Source organism: Pezoporus flaviventris, unplaced genomic scaffold (assembly GCF_033815535.1).
Source record: "Pezoporus flaviventris isolate CSIRO_AGI_PZ_B2104156 unplaced genomic scaffold, CSIRO_AGI_Pfla_v1 ptg000002l, whole genome shotgun sequence".
Taxonomy (NCBI): Eukaryota; Metazoa; Chordata; class Aves; order Psittaciformes; family Psittacidae; genus Pezoporus; species Pezoporus flaviventris.
This window is the reverse complement of record NW_026892550.1, coordinates 24,834,091-24,853,272: the sequence shown is the minus strand read 5'-3', so window position 1 is coordinate 24,853,272 and position 19,182 is coordinate 24,834,091. Positions and strand designations below refer to the sequence as shown.

The 19,182-nt window shown below is 44.9% G+C and overlaps 3 protein-coding genes across 15 annotated transcripts in view; 1 reads left to right on the top strand and 2 right to left on the bottom strand.

Moving 5' to 3' along the window:
- Positions 1-9,719, top strand: part of FRYL (FRY like transcription coactivator) — a 136,012-nt gene extending 126,293 nt beyond the window's left edge. For 11 of the 13 annotated variants that reach the window (XM_061472281.1, XM_061472328.1, XM_061472307.1 and 8 more), the window contains 5 exons: positions 1,284-1,352; positions 4,760-4,777; positions 5,736-5,846; positions 7,212-7,408; positions 7,771-9,719. In XM_061472281.1, the coding sequence (XP_061328265.1) occupies positions 1,284-1,352; positions 4,760-4,777; positions 5,736-5,846; positions 7,212-7,408; positions 7,771-8,029 (654 nt within the window). In that variant the 3' untranslated portion in view covers positions 8,030-9,719. The remainder of the gene's footprint in view (positions 1-1,283; positions 1,353-4,759; positions 4,778-5,735; positions 5,847-7,211; positions 7,409-7,770) is intronic. The other 2 variants (XM_061472299.1, XM_061472321.1) reach the window with 1 other exon arrangement.
- Positions 9,720-13,024: 3,305 nt separating this feature from the next.
- On the bottom strand, positions 13,025-14,440 carry ZAR1 (zygote arrest 1). Its single transcript, XM_061465071.1, is given in 4 exon segments — positions 13,025-13,275; positions 13,278-13,371; positions 13,447-13,539; positions 13,620-14,440. Coding segments are annotated over 4 exon segments (1,143 nt in total). The 5' UTR covers positions 14,406-14,440; the 3' UTR covers positions 13,025-13,105.
- Positions 14,441-15,073: 633 nt separating this feature from the next.
- SLC10A4 (solute carrier family 10 member 4) lies at positions 15,074-17,300 on the bottom strand. The gene is made up of 3 exons (XM_061465064.1): positions 16,751-17,300; positions 16,189-16,399; positions 15,074-15,613 (listed from the first exon to the last, which is right to left on the bottom strand). Exons 1-3 carry the CDS (start codon positions 17,134-17,136, stop codon positions 15,098-15,100), a joined length of 1,113 nt encoding a protein of 370 aa, XP_061321048.1. The 5' UTR covers positions 17,137-17,300; the 3' UTR covers positions 15,074-15,097.
- Positions 17,301-19,182: the final 1,882 nt, after the last annotated feature.

Sequence of the window (19,182 nt, the reverse complement as noted above, 5' to 3'; positions counted from 1 at the left end):
GGCAGTATATGAAAATAAACAGTAGCTTCCCAGTTGCTGTTTGTTCCAGTGCAAACCTATTGTTCAGTTACCGACGGATGCTGTCAGATAAAAAGAAAAATGAGATTTGCTGTGTACATTGGTATCCATGTCACTAATTGAAACTGACACTGCGGTGTTTAGAGAATTCCGTTTCTCCTCTTGATAAGCACACAGGCCTAGTTAATTCACTAAGTAACCTTTATTAAATTGAGCAGATGGGAAAGCACATCTTTCTTTTTCTTGCATCAGACAAAGGTTAGAAAAAGGTCACTAAGATTTCCTGTGAGACTCCAGATATCAAGAATACAGTATGCTAAATTATTCTTTCTTGGATGTATAGAGCCTGTTCTTCATTTCAAAAGATAATCTGCGCTTTATCTCAGCATGATGCATTCCCGTTCCGGTAATACTCACATTACCTCATGCTTGCAGTTGTTTACACAGTACAGAAAAATGTGCTGGGCACTGTGTCCATGAGGTCATCAGTTCTTATTATCCAATAAGAGCATGTTTCATTCGGCAAATGCTTTATATTAACACTTCTTAATTTGCATGGTCGGTCAAAGCTAAAAGAAGAGATAGTTCACTGAAATCAATAAACTTGTCTGCTGTAGGAACAGAGGTTAAATACACCCCTCTATTCATGAAAGATGCATACTTCATCTTCCTGTCTTGTACAAACTGGAGGTGGTGCTAAACTTCCATTGAAATATTCTTTTTTTCTTTCTCTCTATCCAGTAAACCCACACTTGTATCTAGTTACACAGGAGAGCTCTGTTTCCTTTTGTTTCTGAAATAGTCCCAATAAATTTAACAGGCTTACTCTTCCTCTCTATTTTGAATTAGCACTATATTTTAACGTGTATTTAATCATGTTGCTGTAAACCTTGTGCAGCAAGTAAAGAGAAAATATGATCCTCTTTAACAAAAGGGATTTCTTTGCCTCCACCCTCTACATGTCTCACTGAAACAGTACCCAAATTCAGTCACACGTTAGTATTTATACTAATGTCTGCTGTCCCTGTCTGGGGTAATGAAGGCTACAGGAAATGTACATTGGAAGGGACACAATAAAAACTACAAAGTGACAGATGGGAGTGGACATCATTAGTGGAAACAACTTCAGTAAACAGTTCATTTCATATCAGAGTTTCATAAGTAATCTGAGAATTTGCAAACGTGATGAAGTGCCTTACACAGTTTTACCAGTCTTCTGTTCACTCTGTTTCAGAAGATGTTTGATGTTTGTATTTATTTTCCAGTGGCTAGAAGACTGCAAAAGAACATTTGGTACTGATGATGGTATTTATGGTGCCAACACAGATGCCCAGGTACGTGTATGTCATTTGTGAGTTTCTGGATATGAGATTAAAACCCGTCTTTATATTTGTTGTACAGAAGTTTCAATATTTTCAGAGAGATTTAAAATATTAAAAGCTTTTTATTTCAGTTATCATCCTATCTTTTGGATGCTCAGACTCTTATGAAGTACTGGTCTAATAAAAAAAGCTCTTTTTAATAAAAGTTGGCAACCCATCTTGGGTTCTAGACTTAATAACACTGGGTAGATAAGCAGGCTAGATAATCATCTGCGTACCAGCAAGTCTGCTTTGCTGCAGTTGTTTTTAGAAGAAAAAATATTAGCATTCTACTTACGGGCTCAGGTGAATTATTTAGCAAAAAAAAAAACAAACCCAACCCTCTTCTGAATTTAATATAATTAGTACTATATAAATACATATGACCTTTCTGGAGCCACTATTTGGGTGGGAAGGAACAGGGAGTAAAGCAGCAGTATGGCAAAAATCTCACGAAACACTTCTATCGAAAGATCATCTAACAATAGGTGAAGTAACCTATTAATATTAGTTCAATATTTTATATGTTTGCATGGCAGTCATTCATGTTTAATATTACTAATTGCTATAGTAAGCGATAGCTTTTCCACAGGTAGAGTAGGATTATTTTTTTTGCCAAACAATAGCTGCATAGTATTGGCACTGTAGATAAAAAAGGAAATCTAAAACCTGTCATTATTAGGCACAAGGAATCTGCCATCTAGAGTCCTGTAGTAAGAACAGTAAAAGATGTAAGAAAGTAGAATTGCAGGTAGCAGATGAACTTACCTTTTCCCAATTTCATTTTGACAAAAATCCCAAATCCTAGCTGAAAAAGGAAGAATTTTATTCCTTTTATTCAGTGGAACTCTAGTCATTGATGCACTTGGTTATGTTTCTGCTGCTGAAAATGTAGTGTTCAGCAATAGAAATATCTACTATTTTATTTATTTTTATTATTTTTTATCTAAGTGTGTGCACGGACTATTTCTTCTTTTGTACAGTTTTCATTTGTTCTTTTATATATATATATATAATGTATGGTTTTTTAATTCAATCACAAAATGCACCTGAATTTGAGTAATGAAATGTGTGATAATATATTGTTGATTTATATTGCATCGAAGTTGCACATTAAAAATAAATCCACATGGACAGGCAAAGATAATACAGCAAAATAATTTGCTACTATTTGCAAGGATTTGTGCTTTGCCTGTGACCATAACGTTTAGTATATTTTACATTTGGTTTACATTTTTGTATACTGATACATGTTTAGAAATATGTAACAACATTTACTACTACAATATAGTAAATGTTCTATGTGTTAATAAAAAAGCAGCACTTACGTATTTCAGTCCGTATTTAGAATGTTGGTTATATACACCAAGAAACCATTCTAACATTTAGCTGTTGCAATATAACCATTCTTACCATGAAGGTAAATGTTACTGTTTCCACTGTATAGCTTGGGAAACTAAGAAATGGAGAAACATCCACATGCAGGCTTTCATTTGGCTTGTATGGAGAGAATCCAGGGCTCCAAGTGAGGCAGTTTTGTCTGTTCTTCCCTGTTTCTGCAGGGTTTGAAGATAGCCTCTGGAAAAGGGTTATGTGACTATTCACATTATTTGTGGGGACCTGTTTTGATCTGATTTTAAATCCTAACCTGCAAGGCATGCATTTTCTTGTGTGCTCCTTGCACATAGGAGGTTCAGTTGCAGGTTCAGTTAAAAGTCAGTTGAATGTGTAGTACCCAAAGAAAAGACAGGAGTCCTGTTATCCTGTTTCATAAATATACACCATCTACAGAAGTTCCAACTTTACTCACAGAAGCTTGTAGTGACTTGAAAAGACTTGAGAAGTTACCAAGTGTGAGATCATTGTCTCAAAAGTCCTTGTAAATATAGTGTTGGGAAAAGTTTATGCTGGCAACCAGTTAATGCGAAAAATAAGGTTGTGTTTCTTTTCTTGCTCAGGAAAACAGAGCTGCTTCATTCAACAGATATTTTTCATTCACTAATAAATAAGATTTGCGTACTAATTTTTAGCACTGTGGTCAATACAGTTAAGAAACAGCAAGATGAATTCTGTTCTGGCTCATGCATTGCCAGCAGATGTGCAAGTAAATCTAATTGTTGGTTTTTGCTATTAGTACATATGTGCAAGCCTGAAAGAATGGATCTGGACTCTGGCTAGACAGGTTTGTACAGGACTGTTTGTACAGGACTCACTCAGATTTTCTCCAGTGAGCAAGTATGTGAAAGACACTGAAGCAGTACAAAGACATTTCTAAAGCAAAATCTCTCTTAGATTTTTGGAATAGCTATCAAGGTATGATATCAGGGAGAGGAATTATTTATGGCTTACAGTAATAGTGACACTTGGCTTGAAGAACACTGAAACTTACTGGCTAAAAATATTAAATAATCAACCCTGCCATTCCTCAAAGTCAGATTCTCTTGCTTCATTAAGCAGGGAATTCTTACCCTCTTTTAGCAGTTCAAGATCTTACTTCTTCACACTGTTCTGTCCATCGAAGGTTTTTGCCTATATAGTAACTGTGCTATGTATATGATGGCAGAGTACAGAACAAAAACATGCAATGTTTATAGTCTGTTAAGCACACATATAATGCTTACACACATTGTGTGTAACTGTGTCTTTAGTAAAGCTCAAGTGCTTCTGTCTGTTGGAATCAGAAATCAGTTGCATCTCTGTATGTTTACTGTGACCATTTTACTTGCTGAAATGCCACCAATACACTTAGTGCTTTACAAAGCACAGAAGTTCCTGCCCCTAGTCTGACAAGTGTATTTTCTGATGATTTCCCTCCCAAACCTCTCCTTCCCAACCATTTTTCTGAAATCGCTTATAAAAACCAAGTGCAGTGATGTTACAGAAGTCTCACAATGAGGTGTTGAGAATTGGGTTTGGCAAAACCAGTAATTTTCTAAACCGATTCAGAATCCAAATTAACATTGTATCTCAAATTTTTAAAGTTATTATTTTTGCTAAACTGTAGTATTACAGAAGAAGTAAGAAGCATTATACAGATGTTCAGAACTAAGTGCCCTTGAATTTTACTTCCTTAAATTTGCATACCTCTAAGACTACACCATGTATCAAGACTAGAGAGGGTTGTAAGTGAAGTATGTTGCTCATGCTGTGGGATGACAAAGCCAATGTTGTCTATATTTAGCTATAGTAGCAAGTGATTTCAGTTCAAATTCAGTCTGTTAAGTTTTTCCATTCAGAGTGTATTTGGAGTATGTTACTTGTATTTCTTCCTCCATTTTACCTGGGACATCTTTTACCCTAATTAGAATTATTTCCTACACTAATTCTTGATCTTCTTTTCTTTCTTTGTATTTTTGTGACCTGCTCATCTTCTTGCTTAGCAAATGGAAATTCTAGCAGTAAGTGATGGTTCTTGATTTATCACATGCTTAACCATGCCAGTCACCAAACTGGTCTCCATCTGTCTTGTTCATTTGTGACATACTGGTTGTCTTGTCCTAGACTATTACAAAAGTGCTGTGTGCTTCAATTTTGCATCGTCTAATCCATTGAACTGTTGGTCCTTCATAGATAATAGGATCCTATAGTTAGTAAAATGTTATAGAAGATTATTCCATTAGCACTAGCTTTTATGTCTGTATGTAAAGTAGTATTAACACTGTCTGCAGTTACTAGTGTTCTAGACACATAAAAATGGAAGCAAGATAATGCATAAAGTTACTGCTGCTGCTTCATTTCCTTCAGAATATATCACATTTTTTCCTAAAATAGAATCAGAGCTACCTTTATAAAGGAAAAATTATTCTTGCTCCCAAAAGTAAAATTACTCTGCTCTTGCTCCATGAGGCAGTTGTAAGCTAAAGGCCAAGTTATATACTGTGCTTACATATTTACATTAATGATTATGAAAGATTTCATACGTACAGACCACAACTGCTTCTTCTGGATATTAGATTTTGAATTTAAAACAGTAAAATATCAACAATACAAGTAAGTGATCTATGAAACTCTTAACTTGGGAACATGACTTTTCAAAATGCCTTTTCAATTACTTCACATCCCACTCCATGCCCCTTCTTGGAAACGTAACTTCTTCTTAAAACGTAAACTTTAAACCTGTATGAGAGAGGCTGGCTACCTGTAAACCTAGAATGAATGAATGAAGCTCTCCTCTGCTTTTCATTAGCTTCCTGCTACATTAGCTTCTAAAATCTTTTTGGCGTTTTCTTCAGTAACCAAATAACTACTTTTAATCTTGCAAATTCTGTACTGAAGAAGTTGTCAATTATTGTCTCTTGTATTGGATAGTAGATGTTTTGCACTTCCTGAATATAATAATGTTGTTTACATTTGTAGGAGCTGGAGCTGTGTCGGAGGCTATACAAGTTGCATTTCCAGTTGCTGCTTCTGTTCCAAGCCTATTGCAAACTCATCAGCCAAGTAAAAACAATAAAAAAAGAAGCAGAGGTAATTAAAACCATGCCATTTAGCTAGTAATTGTTGACATTTTAAAGCAAATCCATTTAAAATACATTTTTACAATATTTTAATCAGTGGGACATCTTTTTAGAAGCAGAAGGAGGGTATGAGCTGGTTTTTATATAGCCAATTAATAAAAGGTTTAAGTAGAGCTGACAAGAATTTTCTGAGATGTTCAATTGTCTGTTGATTTTTGTACAGCTTGAAAGCTCTTAAACAGGCAGGAATGCAGGGAGTCCAGTGATGAGGATTTAAAGTATTTCAGTAGCACTCCTGGTGTATTCTAATCAAGCTACAATCAGGGCACATCAACTCCAATCAACAACGTTCTGTGATGAAGCCCCTTTCCATCATGCCAGTGTTTCCTATTGCAAACACCATCATTTGCTACCAGCTGATTTATAGAACTGTGTCACTTCAGCCACCATTCAATCACTTTGCAATCTAAGGCCCCATCCTACATAATGTGTTCTAGACATCTTACGTCTGATTTCTTGTACTAACTGTAGAAGTAAAATGTGTCCTTCAGATGTGCACATGTACATATGTGACATTAATTAACCTGAAAGGCATTATGCTATTAATAATGGCTTCTGAAGGTTCTCCCCTGAGTCTGTAATGCAATAAATAGAGGTAGCAAGAAATATAAAGAAACAGGCCTGGTCTTGCTGTGTTATGGAGGAAAATGAAAAGCTGGGTGCAGATCACTGGGTTTTGAGTAGGTTAAGGAAATACGATGCATGTTTCCTCACTTGGACTTCCAGGGTTTTGTAGAGGCTGCAAATGAGCAAGTTAATTTCTGTATGGGGAATGTTGTGGAAGGTCAGCATCACAACTGTCCTGCCTCTTGCCTAAGTTAGTCAGATGTAAAATCATATTCTGATTGCTGGCCTTGTCTTTTACTCATACATCGAAGCTAAAGCCGAAGATCGTGTATATGTAGGCTGCACTACAGTTACTCTGTTGGGTTACCAGTCTTCCAGCTTTCTTAGTCATATTTAGGTTGTCCTGTAATAACACAATTGCTGCTGTCCTTTTCCAAAGTGTTTGATTCTTCTTGTCAGTTTAATTGTTATTAAGGGATGTGGGGAGAAAATAAATGTATTTTTTGACACAATTTTTAAAAGACCTAACTAACATGGAAACTTCATCAGGAGAAAGCCGGAATGCCTGACCATGTGTGCCTCAGACATTTAATTAACTGTACACTTAGGCAGCAGATATTTGGATGTACTTTTTCTGCCTCTCAGTTATGGTTGCAAAGAGGAGGAAAACTGTAAGTCTGAACTGCTGAAAGTCAATTTGGCTGAAAATAATTTTAACTAGAAATGGTAACTCTTGTATCTGTTTTAGGTCATAAACATGTCTGACGAACTTGCTCTTTTGGAGAGCTGTCTGAAGGAGGCTGAGGCTGCATCTGACAGTGGTATTGAAGAAATTGAAATTGCAGAGGCTTCCCAAGCTAGCACAGAAACAGCTATTCACTCTCTCATTGAAACCCTGAGAAACAGGGAGTTTGTGTCAGCTGTAGCACAGGTCAAGGTTTTCAGGTAAGTGCTTAAGGATTGCTTTCAGACCCAAGTTTGCTAATGGGCCTTTTTAATTTAAAGGTAGGGATAGGCACTATTCCAGGGTTATTTTCAGCTCTTGCTAGATGTTCTTATTGAAAAGGACAAGCACTGTTGCTTCATTACAGCTTGCTCATACACACTTTGCAGTTTAAAAAGAAATGCAATTCTAGTAGTACTTGTTCTTTTGAATTTCTGAGAAAATTATCTGTTAACTATCAGGACTCTGAAGAAGAAACACTGACCTTGCTCTTTCCTGTGTCTTCTCCTCAAATGTCTGTTTAAAGAACTTGTAAACATTTTAATTATTTTCCATGTCTAAATCCAAATTGTGTGCTTTACAGATCTATCTGGCCTCATGACATCTTTGGCAGTTCTGAAGATGACCCAGTTCAAACACTGCTGCACATATACTTCCGTCATCAGACGCTTGGTCAGACTGGTAGCTTCGCAGTAGTAGGCTCCAACCAGGACATGTCTGAGGCCAGCTCAAAGCTGATGGAACTGAATCTGGAAATTCGAGAGTCTCTACGCATGGTGCAATCCTATCAGCTTCTAGGGAAGACCAAACCAGGAATCAATCTTGTGAGCACTGGATTCTGAACAGCTGTCATTTAGAAAGATAATGATGAAGATGCTTCAGACTATTATTGAGCACCTTTCATGAAAAAAAAAAATAAGAAAAAAAGAAACGCTCCAGCCAACCAACACAGTTTCATCACAGCAAGAAATTGTTTCATCAAAAGTGAAAACCTGAGAATTGAAGTGAACATCTTACTTGACTGCTTTTTCTACACAGTACCTGTGTGGCAGTAGTATTTTTTTATTAAATTTATGTATAAAAACTACATGAAAGGAAAAGGGCTTAAATGTAATGCATACATATGCATTATTTTCTGTTGTAACTCCTGCATAGTTCTGTTGTAACAGAACTATAAATGGTGTTTGCAGTAACAGCCTCTATAGGTTGAATCAGTATTGCAGGTGGGATGAGGCTAAAATCAAGGCTGGGTTATTTTGGCTGAAGACCTGCAAGGCTTCCTGGCTTTCCAGCAGCAGTAAATGTAATCAACTAATATCTAATGAGACACTTTGCAAGGTCATGAAGAATGCGTGGTCAAACATGAGTAGACTGCAAAAACCGTTGACTTCTCAATGTTTTATTTGCTTTTGTTGTCTGCAACAAGGAAATGATGTGTGTGAGTTAGAATGTATGGCTATGTGACAGTTGTTTTTTTGAAGGTATGGATGATTGTTAAATAAGGTCTCAGAGCATGCTTAAAAGAGCTGCAAGATTATTTTTGAAGAAATTTTATTTTATTAGATCTAATCCTCATAGCGTGTAAATGTTAGGACATTTAATAATATTTTAAACTGGGATTTCCCGGTGTTTCTAAAAGAAATAATATATCTGTTAACTTTATTGGAATGCTGCTCAGTTCTCTGATCAGTGCTTATGTTACAAATATTGATAACAACTAACCAAAAAGTAGCTGCCTGCAGAGACTTTAAAATGTATATTAAAGATATATGCTGCCCATCAGCAATTCTCATTAGAAGTTAACTTATTTTATTCTGTATATATTCTAGAAACTGTATAGTGCAAAACCAGTATTTTTCTTGTAAATTTGTGCAATGCACTGTTAAGACAGTATGTGTATAAAGCTATGAGGGGAAGGGGGGTTCTCCCTGTCGGTAGTCACATACATTACTTGCAGTCTGCATAGTCTGCAGGGTTCAAAGAGTTTGAATGCACGTATATGCAGCTTCATGACTCAACTTAAGCCTAAGAAATTGGGACTATATAGAAAAAAACTGACTACCAAAACATGCAAACAGGCAATATACTCATAGTTCAGTGTCAACGTCTGTAGCATAAAACAAACTGGATTCTGTTGAAACCAATAGCATTTTTGTAGAAAAAAGGAAAAAAAAGAAAAAAGAAAAAAAAAAGGAAGAAAACCCAGAAAAGAATGTAGTCCCACGATTCCTGTGATTTGAGAGGAACATCCAGTATTTTTATATACATCTCTTACCCACTGTGATTTTTTTTAATGGGCTCTAATTCCAGAGTTTAGAATGTAGAACTGAAATTCTTAGCTCTGCCTTTTATGGGGAATTGGACCCCACTAGAAGTGTAATTATGCTGAAATGCATTAACTGAAGGCACTGTGCACGCTGTTGGACTGCTGACAATAGTTATGTTATCCTAACAAGCTCTGTAACTGGTCAAGGCACATCCATAATCACTGTATTTTTTTCCCCTGTCCCTGATAAAATTGAATTATTTTGATGGTTTTGTGGTACTGTAGATGGTGTTCTTAATTATTTAATAAGTATTTACAGGGGATAAGTAGTTTTATTTAGGGGGTGCATTACACTTTTATTTACATCATCTTTTACCAGCTTTTTTTGTAAAAATAAAAAGGCATTGTATCTGTTATTTTGTGTATTTTTACAAGCTAGAGTTTAAATACTTTAGCTGAACAGACTAAACACTGACAATAGAGGCTGGGGTGCCCTAAAATCATAGGGTTTCCTTTTATGCCCTGTCAATGCCAACAGCATTTTTCTAGGCATCTTCTGAAGCTGTTACAGGATTTCTCATGCAACTCAAACTTGAATTTGTGTACATAATTCCTTATGTTATACATCTTCCTCCACTGACAATGGCTAGTGGAACCTGCCCTGCGCAGGAGAATCATGCTACCCGACTGTCTCTCATACTGCTTTAACTCTGTGAAGCTTTTCCAGAATCACTCACTCATTCCCAACTACTTTGTAACTGTCATCTTACATTACCTGGTGCCAGCTCTGTGCCAAATCTGAAGCAATGGTTAAGATGATAAAGTTTGTCTAGAAACAAGCAAAACATCAGACATCTGTAAAAGCAGAGCAAATACAGCACTGACTGAGCTAACACATGCAAAAGAATCTCTTCATGAAAAAGCTGTACAGGGCAAGTTCAAGATACCTCTGAAGAACTGGCAGCATGAGAGCTGTTCCTTTGTGTTTTGCATAATCACATATGTGATGTGTAGCTTTCCTTGTTTCTGCTGAGTCTAGGAAGCAGTGCCCATGATACACAGTGTACGCTGTCAAGGATGTGACAGAGCAGTAAGGTGAAAAAGGATACAGAACTGTACTTTGGCATCAAGCAGTAAAAGCTCTGAATATATATTTAAGATGAATGGGATGTAGAGCTACATCTACTATAGAACATTCCAAGATGAGGAAATCTTGTTTAATATTGCTGTGCACTGCACTCAACTCCTCTGAGCCTTAAAACCTTGCTACCTGCTGCTCAGAACTTTCATCAACTGCTTGCTTAGACTAGTTGGAGTTGAAGCATGCCACTCAGCCTGGATAAGCCAGGCCTGTTCTGCTTCTTATCAAATAGATGCAACTGCTGCTTTTACTGTAGTTAGCAGGGATGACAACTCTTAAGTTGTACTAAGTTTCACTTGGGCTATTACCGATACTAACTGCATAAGAGTCATCATATTCACAGCAAGTAATCCTCAAAGCAGTGCTTGCAAGGACATATGTATAACTAGGAAGCACTTGACCACTCATCTTGCTATGGATTGCCATATGACTTCACACTGACACGGTTTAAACCACGACATACAAGTTCTCAAACTCATTACCAAGGTGCACAAGACGCATTACAGCTGGTCCCCCACACTGCATCCCTCAGGAACAGACTACAGCTGTTTGTTAGAATGGCTAAGGCAAATGAGAAAACATAGATCACTACAGAGGGGGCCTCAGCTGTGCATCTCAAGCTGGAGACTTGTCACTGCTCATTACTGTAATTACACGCGAGTTCAAGGTACATAAGCCTGCAGCAGAAGCTGCCCAGCTGCAGCTGTACTTTGCAAGCTGAACAGGGTAAGGATGGAACTGTGGAAGTCTGAGTGAGCTGCTGAAACAAGGAGTATTCCCTTTTACTGTGATACAGGGAAACTGTTTTAGGTGGAAGCATGAAATAAACCAGTACCCCATTCAGGGGTGTGACAGGTCTCCTTGTTCCTGGATCACCTCATGCTGCTGTGATAACGAATGGAGCAGGAATAAATAACATCACTTGCAATAAATTGGTGCCTAGGCATTAAGCCTTAGTCACTGCAGCACATTCAAGGGGAATGTTAAACTACAGCAGGAATCTAAAAGAAGATGAGTTAAGCCTACAGAATTAACACTCACTGCACCTCTAAATGGGCATCTGTTACTACAAGGACAATGTTGGCCTACCTTGCCATACACACTAGCTTCCATTTAGAGATGCACAACCACCTGGCACAGGACTCAGACTGGTTCCCTTTCAGTCTCTAATAAGAGCCGTCTTAAGTAGGCTGGGTACAGGTGGTGTAAGTTTGTTACAGCCAAGATACATCAGTCCTTCCAAATAGAAGCTACCTCAAGAGCTCTGCAGAAGGCTTTGTGCATTATTATGCTCAATTTTGAAATTAACAGCTTTATTAGCATCCTCAAAAAAAAAAAACAACCCACAGAACCCCCCCCCCAAAAAAAAAAAACAAGGTTTGCCTCTTTAAGTTTATCCAACTCCTCTGCTGTAAGGTAGACTGGGGGGCGTAGGTTTTACTAGGCTGTGAATCTGCTCAGATGGTGATGCCATAGTCCCAGAGCCAACTTGTAACACCTTTCAGAAGTATGGTGTCCCTAGAGATCATTACCACTGGCAGTACCAACAGGCCTGAGAGAACACCATCTGGGAGTAGCCCTGCTGATGCTGCCACTACTACCCAACCCCAGAAGTACAACTCCTAGTTGCAAACCCAAACCCAGAAGGGTGTGACTGGGGAGCTCCCAGAGACATCTAAACCATAACTAGATCAAACTCTTCAAGTGTAAACCACTAAGTGCACAGCTCCTGTGCATCACTGCAGGTACAGGAGGAAGCCAGACCAATGCAGCCACCATACTTCAAGCTTTTGAAGCATCACTCCTCTTGATAACTTTGCGGAGGTAGAGACAGGCAACTCATTCACCAAGAGACCATAATAGGAGCGACTCCCTTCCCCAGCAGTTTGTGAGAACTGCCCCTGAATGGTGCATTAACAACAACCTTTCTTTGGCTTTAGTCTACAGAAAGGAACACCAGCTTAGCTAAACGTACACCAGCTGCAGAAGCAATGTAGCCTTTACACTTAATTTCTCAATCATTTGCTAGTGATAAAGAACAGGTGCAGAGACTTTCCACAACAGGGAATACAAGCATGCACAACAAGTAAATACTATTAGGTGTTTTGCTTACGAATGATGCTCTACTACCTAACTTTGATGTTAGCTTTGAGCATTTGATTAGTTCAAGGGGAAGAGCAGTAACAAACATCCTTTCCCACCTCAGATTCTAGAAGGTCTCAAGTCAGCTGCTGCCAGAGACCACTGCTGATGTACAAAATCACTATTTGTAGGCTCTTCCCCTGTTCAAATTGCAGCAATAGGCACTCTCTGAGCTGGGCACAAACCCACCTGATCATCTCACCGTGCTTTGCAGTATCCTTATTTGCATGCTTTCCCCACCTACACCCCACTAAGTGCCTTCAACAATACCACCACCAAAACCAAAAGCCAACCTGCTCTACTTGCAGTTCCCTATAAGAGCCCTCAACAAAACCATCCATTCAGATGATGTATTTGAAGCTGAACGTGCTATCGCAGGACAGACGCTTCCCCTTGCACCTCCCGCAGAGGTCCTGGCGGTGCGGCCGCTTGGGGTCCACGTGGCGCATCTTCACCGGGCAGGTGCACCGCGTCTGCTTGCAGCTCTGCGGGAGGAGGCGGCGGTCGGCGGCCGGGCGAGGGGAGGGGCGGCCCGGCCCGGTGGGTTGGGGGTCCCTTACCTGGCAGGTGATGTCCTCCACATGGTACGGGTTGTAGGACTTCTGGCAGGTACGGCAAAACTGCCGGAAATAGACCTGGGGGAGAGGCCGGGGTCAGCGGGGGGGGTGTCCCGGCGGGCGAGGGGGTGATCCCGGCCTGCCGCGCCCTACCTTGTTGGTGCCCTGGACGCACCAGACGTAGGCGCTCTCCCAGCGGATGTTGCAGTCCTTGCAGTGGTAGTAGCCGTATTTCTGCTCCAGGAACTGCCGGGGACAGCCGTTACTCGACAAGGCAGGCGCATCCCGGCTGGGCCCCACTCCGCTCCCCCTCGCCCGCCTCTCACCTGGAAGCGCAGCCGGGTCTTTCCCGCCGCCGGCTCTCGCTTCTGGGGAGCGGCCGCCGCCTCTTCCCGCTCCGCCACCTTTTTCTCCACCTGGCTGCCCTCCGGCTCTGCCGCCGGCAGCTCTGGGGTCGCAGCCGGACGCTGTTCCAAGGGCTCGGCGTCGCCCTCGGCGGGGTTCTCCCAGCTGTCCCGCACGGCGGCCGCCTCCTCCTCTCGTTGTTTCCGCAGCGCGGCCGCCTCCTCCTCGACGGCTACCTCCACCTTCTCCTGCGGCCGCCGCTCCGGCTCCTCCAAGAAGGCGGTGAGTCTGCGGGACGCCATGGGCGAGTAGACGGCCATGGTGCGGGGGAAGCGGACGGCGCGGGTGCTGGTGGTGGCGGGGCTGCCCTGCTCCTGCTCCCTCGGCAATTCCCGCTCCGCCGGGAGGTGCCGCGACCCGCCGGGGGGGTCGGGACGGCGGCGCAGCAGCGTGCGGGGCCCGAGCGAGCACTGCACCGAGGCGTCCTGCCGCGGGTTTACCTGGACGCCCACCTCCTTGGTGTTGGCCTTGCGGAGCCGCGGCGTCAGGTTGGGGTTGACCTGGGAGAGGATGGCCTTCAGCTGCGCCCGCTGGTAGTTATCGAAGTACTCGGCGGCCGCTGCCGCCTCCCCATAGCCCGAGAAGTAGCTGCTGCCCCGCGGCCTCCAGCCGCCCGCCGCCCCGCCCTTGCCCTTGGGCGGCGGGTAGCGGTAGGAGTAGGGGTGGTAGGCAGCGTACAGGTAGCTTTCCATCGCCTCCTCCGCCATTCCACTGCACCCAAGGTACCCCCCCTGGGGGACGGTCTTAAATACCCCGGGCGGGGCGGGACCGGTGCTGGGCTTCCCCCGCCCCCGAGGGGCGCCGTCCTTGACTGCCCCTTCCCATCCCCGCCCGGTGAGGGCCTGGGTCCCGCTGACCCAGCACAGCTTCCCGGGAGACCCGGGTAGCGCGGCCCTTAATTGGCCCCGAAGGATTAATCAGCGGGGAACACGGGTTTGGTTCAGCTTCGCCATGTATTTGCGGCGGAACAACGAGCACAGTGCTGTTACAGCGGGTGAGAGGCACGAACATGCACACAGGGCGGTTTTGTCTGTTCATCTGTGCTGGTGCCGTATTGGCTTCACTTCTGCCAAACACCTGTCTCCTTTTTCATACCCATTCGTGCTGCACTCCAGTGGGCAAGAACCTCCTCGCGCCAAGACTGATTCGCATCATCACAGTGATACTTTTTCCTTTGCTTTTTAATTTTATCCATAGCTATATTTGAGGAAACATGACTGCCATGGTAATAAACACACAACACCTTGTACAATGGGAGCGGCTGGAGAAACGATGGAGGTGGGGCAGCTCAGCTTGCACAGTGGCGAGCACAGCCCCAGCCTGGCTGCAAGCACAACACACATCACATGTCCCCGTTCCCGTCCCGTCCTCCCCCCCAGGTGTCACCTCCTTTTCTTGCCTAAAGCGCTGTCTGCGTTGGCTTCATTTGAATGGAGTTGTGCTCCTCCGTGGTCACTGTGCCATATGAAGTATCAGGAACTTCCTCTTCCTTCAGTTTCTTGTAGGATATATCTGTGTCTTCCTCCTCATCGAGCATATCTTGTTTGTAGCTGTCTCTCCCATACATCTTGTATACCAGCACAAAGAGTCCCGCTTCTGCCGACTGAAAAAGCGCATAAAGCAAGGGAAACATGTACATGCTCCCGATGAGCTCTGGGGGAAAGGTGAGTTTGAGGATGGCGGTGCAGAGCTGGACATTTTGGCACCCCGTTTCCAACGACACTGTTCTCCTGCAGTGTGGGGGCATTTTAAAGACCGTGGCTAAGCCGTATCCCAAGGCGTACCCCGCTAGGGGCATCAGCACCGCAATGGCGTAGACAGACGCAGGAATATGTGCCATCAGATCTGGGCCCAGCATTGTCCCAGTCAGGATGAACAGGATCACCAGAGTCACCAAGAGGGACCACAGGGAAATCTGGCAATAGATACATTGATAAACAACATGGGGGTTATTGGTTTAAAAGGATAAGCAGAGCAGGTAGAAGCTTGATAGAGAGTCTAAACTGCAAAACGTGGTTGCATTGGATTTCCAGCTTTGCTCCTGCCTCAGGACTTTGGTGGTGGTTGATCATATCTCAGGGAAGGAAGGGGCTGAGCTTGCCCTCCATCATTCTGCTTTGGGATGACTTGCTGGGGAAGCAGGGCTTGTGCTTTGTTTCTCCTTTTGTGATTAAGCTAAAATTGGTTGTGTATTTGAGGAAGTGTCACCGTGCCTGTGGGTTAGTTTCCCTAGCTCTGGGTGCAGCGGGAGCTGAGAGAGAGTAGGATGTAGGGAATGCCTCTGCTCCAGGACTGGGCTGCCCCCTGGGCCCCAGGGGATGGATAACCTGCCCCTTCCCACCCCTTCTGTCTCTGTCCCGCCGTTTTATTTCAAGACTGTCAATCCTTATATCCCACCTAAGTAATGGAATATGCCTATCTATCGGTTCAGAGGGACCAGAAAGGTCACTGCCATAGGACACCCCCCCTCTCCCAGCGCCGCGTGCCTACCTTAACCAGGAGGTCGGCAGCGCGGGGGTAGCGGTACCGGATGAGCACCCCCAGGCCGATGGGCAGGAGGGTGCTGCCTAGCGTGAGGCTCACCGCGCCCAGGGGCAGCAGCTGCACCACGGCCGTATTGATCCAGGGGCGGCTGTAGATCCAGAGGCAGAGGGGCATCAGGAAGAGAGCCAGGAGCGTGGAGGAGGCCGTCATGATAATGCTGCACCGGGGGACCAAAGAGACACGGTATCACTGCGCGCCCGGCCGGGAGGCGGCTCCCACGGAAAGGGGACTCTGCAGCCGGCGGGGTCGCTTCTCACGGCAAGAGCCCCCCCTTCCCTGCCCCGGCCAGGATCGGGCAGGCAGGCTTCTTAGGGAAGGGGGTAAGAAGCGCGTGTCGGGGTCCATAAGGTCCGTCCTCCCCGATAAAAGCAGGAGAGCGGGTTTCCAGCCGCGCCGTGCCCGTCCGTCCCGGCGCCTCCGCCGGCAGGTGCCCCGCAAACCCTGCCCGCGCCCCGTGGTCGCCGCAGCCCTCCGTCCGGCTACAAGCGAGGGAGAGCGGGGCGCCTACCTGAGGTTCATGTCCCCGTCGACGAGCACCGACATGAGGTTGGAGAGGTTGCCCCCGGGACAGCAGCCGCACAGCAGCACAGCTACGGCCGCTACTTCATCCAGGGCGAAGATGAGGGCGAGGAGAAAGGCCAGCAGCGGCATGGCCACGAACTGCCCCAGCAGCGCCAGCAGCAGCCCCACGGGCCGCCGCAGCTGATGCCCCAGCTGCCCCAGCTCCACGGCGCAGCCCAACCCCAGCATGGTCACGCAGAGCGCCAGCCCCACCAGCACGCTCAAGCCCTGGCTGAGGGAGCGGTCCGCGAAAGCCCCGCCGCCCCCCGCCAGCGACCCGCCGTCGAGGCCGCCGTCCCCCGCCGCCGTCGGGGGCTGCGCGGAGCCTGCCATGGGCTGCTCAGCCCCCGGGAGCCGCCGGCTCCGCTGGGCCGGGCCCCGAGGAGGGAGCGGGCGGCGGCGGGGCCGTCAGAGCGGGGACCGCATCCCAACCGGGCGCTCCCGAGCGCTGCCGCCACCGTCCGTCGCCGCGCGCCGGCTGTCTGCTCCGGGCACCGCCCGCGCGCACCCGGGACCGCGCGGGGCCACCCGGCGGTGGGCGGTGACTCGGTACCGCCCCGACGGCGAGCTGCGCCCCCGACAGCGCCGCCCGGACCGGACCCACAGCCGCAGCGGCGGGTCAGGGCTGGACCCCGCTCCACGGTGCCACCCTCGGGGCGGTGTCTGGAGCCGGCCCCGCCGCCTGCACACCCCCCCGGGGGGTCGCGGCTTCTCTTCGTGCTGCGGTACCGGGGGTTCGCTTCAGCGTCAAATGGCAGTCGGTGTCGCAGTGTCACCAGAGGTAGGTGGGCAGCACCGGGGACCCTCAGCCGAGCTCCTTCACCCTCCAGGCAACAAATAAAACCAAATTGGAGGCAGATTGCTGTAGTTCGTTCGTATTTTGGGGCTGTGTGCTGCTGGAGGAGGGGAGTGCAGGGTCTGGTCAACTTGCTGAGCCAAGAACCATCCTCTGAGCTTAATTTTCAGGTCTGCGTATGCAGAGAAGTGCTTGCAGTGTATTTATTGTGCTTCTTAAAGTCTTACCGCTGCTGTATCTTATACCGTCCTTCATGTAGCCAATAGCTGACTTCACAATGTGCAGGTCATTTGCTTATCAAGCCCTCCCTGGTTTGTAAGTCATGCCGGTGCGGTTTCCCTGTCTCATCGGCAAGCCAGGATCATCTTGGGCAAGACCAGGCTGGGTCAGTTGGGCAGAGCAGGAGACAGCTGCTTATCGAGCAGGTGTGAAGGACACAGGCCAGACCTCCTGCTTTATGTCTGAGTGCCACACCCCAGACTCCCTGCTGGAGTAGGGCTGGTTGTGGGAAGATGCTTTTGTGTCACAATGTATGACATATATCATACAGGCAATTATAGGAGTTTAGTGAAGCTAGATGCCAATGGAGCAGACGCATCCCCTTCCAGAGCCCACCCAGTCATGGTAAACCTGAGTTTCAAGGACACTGAACTGCAGTAGGAATATATTGTGAATGCATTGTAACACATCAAGACCTCTCGAGGTTTTCCTTAAAATGTATCAGCTGAAATTCAAACCCGGCTCTTGGTTTAAACAAGAGAAGTACTGCTGACTTCAGGGAGAGCCAAGTCTGAACCCTGGATGGACAAGCGCTGTCACCCTTACGGCACCAAGCGTATTTCCACATCCAGCAAGTACATGCGGCTGAACATGGTTCTTGTCTCTTTAACTCACTGCAGGCTTCCCCAGTATGTCATCATAAAGTACAGGCTGGAGCCTGGAGTGATGCTCAATAGTTTTGCTGTGAGGCAGCTGGCTCACGCATAGTGCACTCCATGATGTTTCTAAATCAATAGCCAGTTCCTTTTGTGGAGGGCAGGAGAAAGCATACTGCCTGCCCTGCTATTACTGGAAGCAACAGACTGAGTATAAAAAGACAAATAAGCCCAATCGTGTATGATTCTCAAATTATTCCTTGTTAGTCCCTCTGTTGAAAAATGAGCATAAGAGATAGCAATAGCAAGGAGAGGGAGGACTCACTGAAATATAAGCTTGTTGTAGTTTGTAACTTTTATAAGTAATACTGCCTTACATTATTCTTAGGAGGGGTTTGATTTCCATAGGAGAGCACCTCCTGTGCTGTAGACTGCTCTGGAGCAACAAAAATCCTTTAAACACTAAGGATTTTGTTTGCTATTTTATAACAGGATTTTTTGTGCCTTCCCTTTATTGAATTGGTGAAAAATAAGAGGATGGGCTTGCAAGGACTTTTGCTAGTGCTGTAAGAAATGAGCAAAGTGACCTTGCAGTTCATTTGGCTAGTGACTGGCTGCTCAACCACGCTGGAGGTGGTATCTGAATCACTTGCTTCTCCTGCCAGAGATGGAAAGCATCTGGCATAGCCCAGGATTATTGCAAAATTG

What these genes read in the sequence shown, in the direction of transcription:
- SLC10A4 (XM_061465064.1), bottom strand. Translation starts at nt 17,136, where the DNA reads ATGGCAGGCTCCGCGCAGCCCCCGACGGCGGCGGGGGACGGCGGCCTC. An exon ending in GACGGGGACATGAACCTCAG is followed by an intron (nt 16,400 to 16,750) that starts GTAGGCGCCCCG and finishes CCCCCGGTGCAG; the next exon opens with CATTATCATGACGGCCTCCT. An exon ending in CTGCCGACCTCCTGGTTAAG is followed by an intron (nt 15,614 to 16,188) that starts GTAGGCACGCGG and finishes ATCTATTGCCAG; the next exon opens with ATTTCCCTGTGGTCCCTCTT.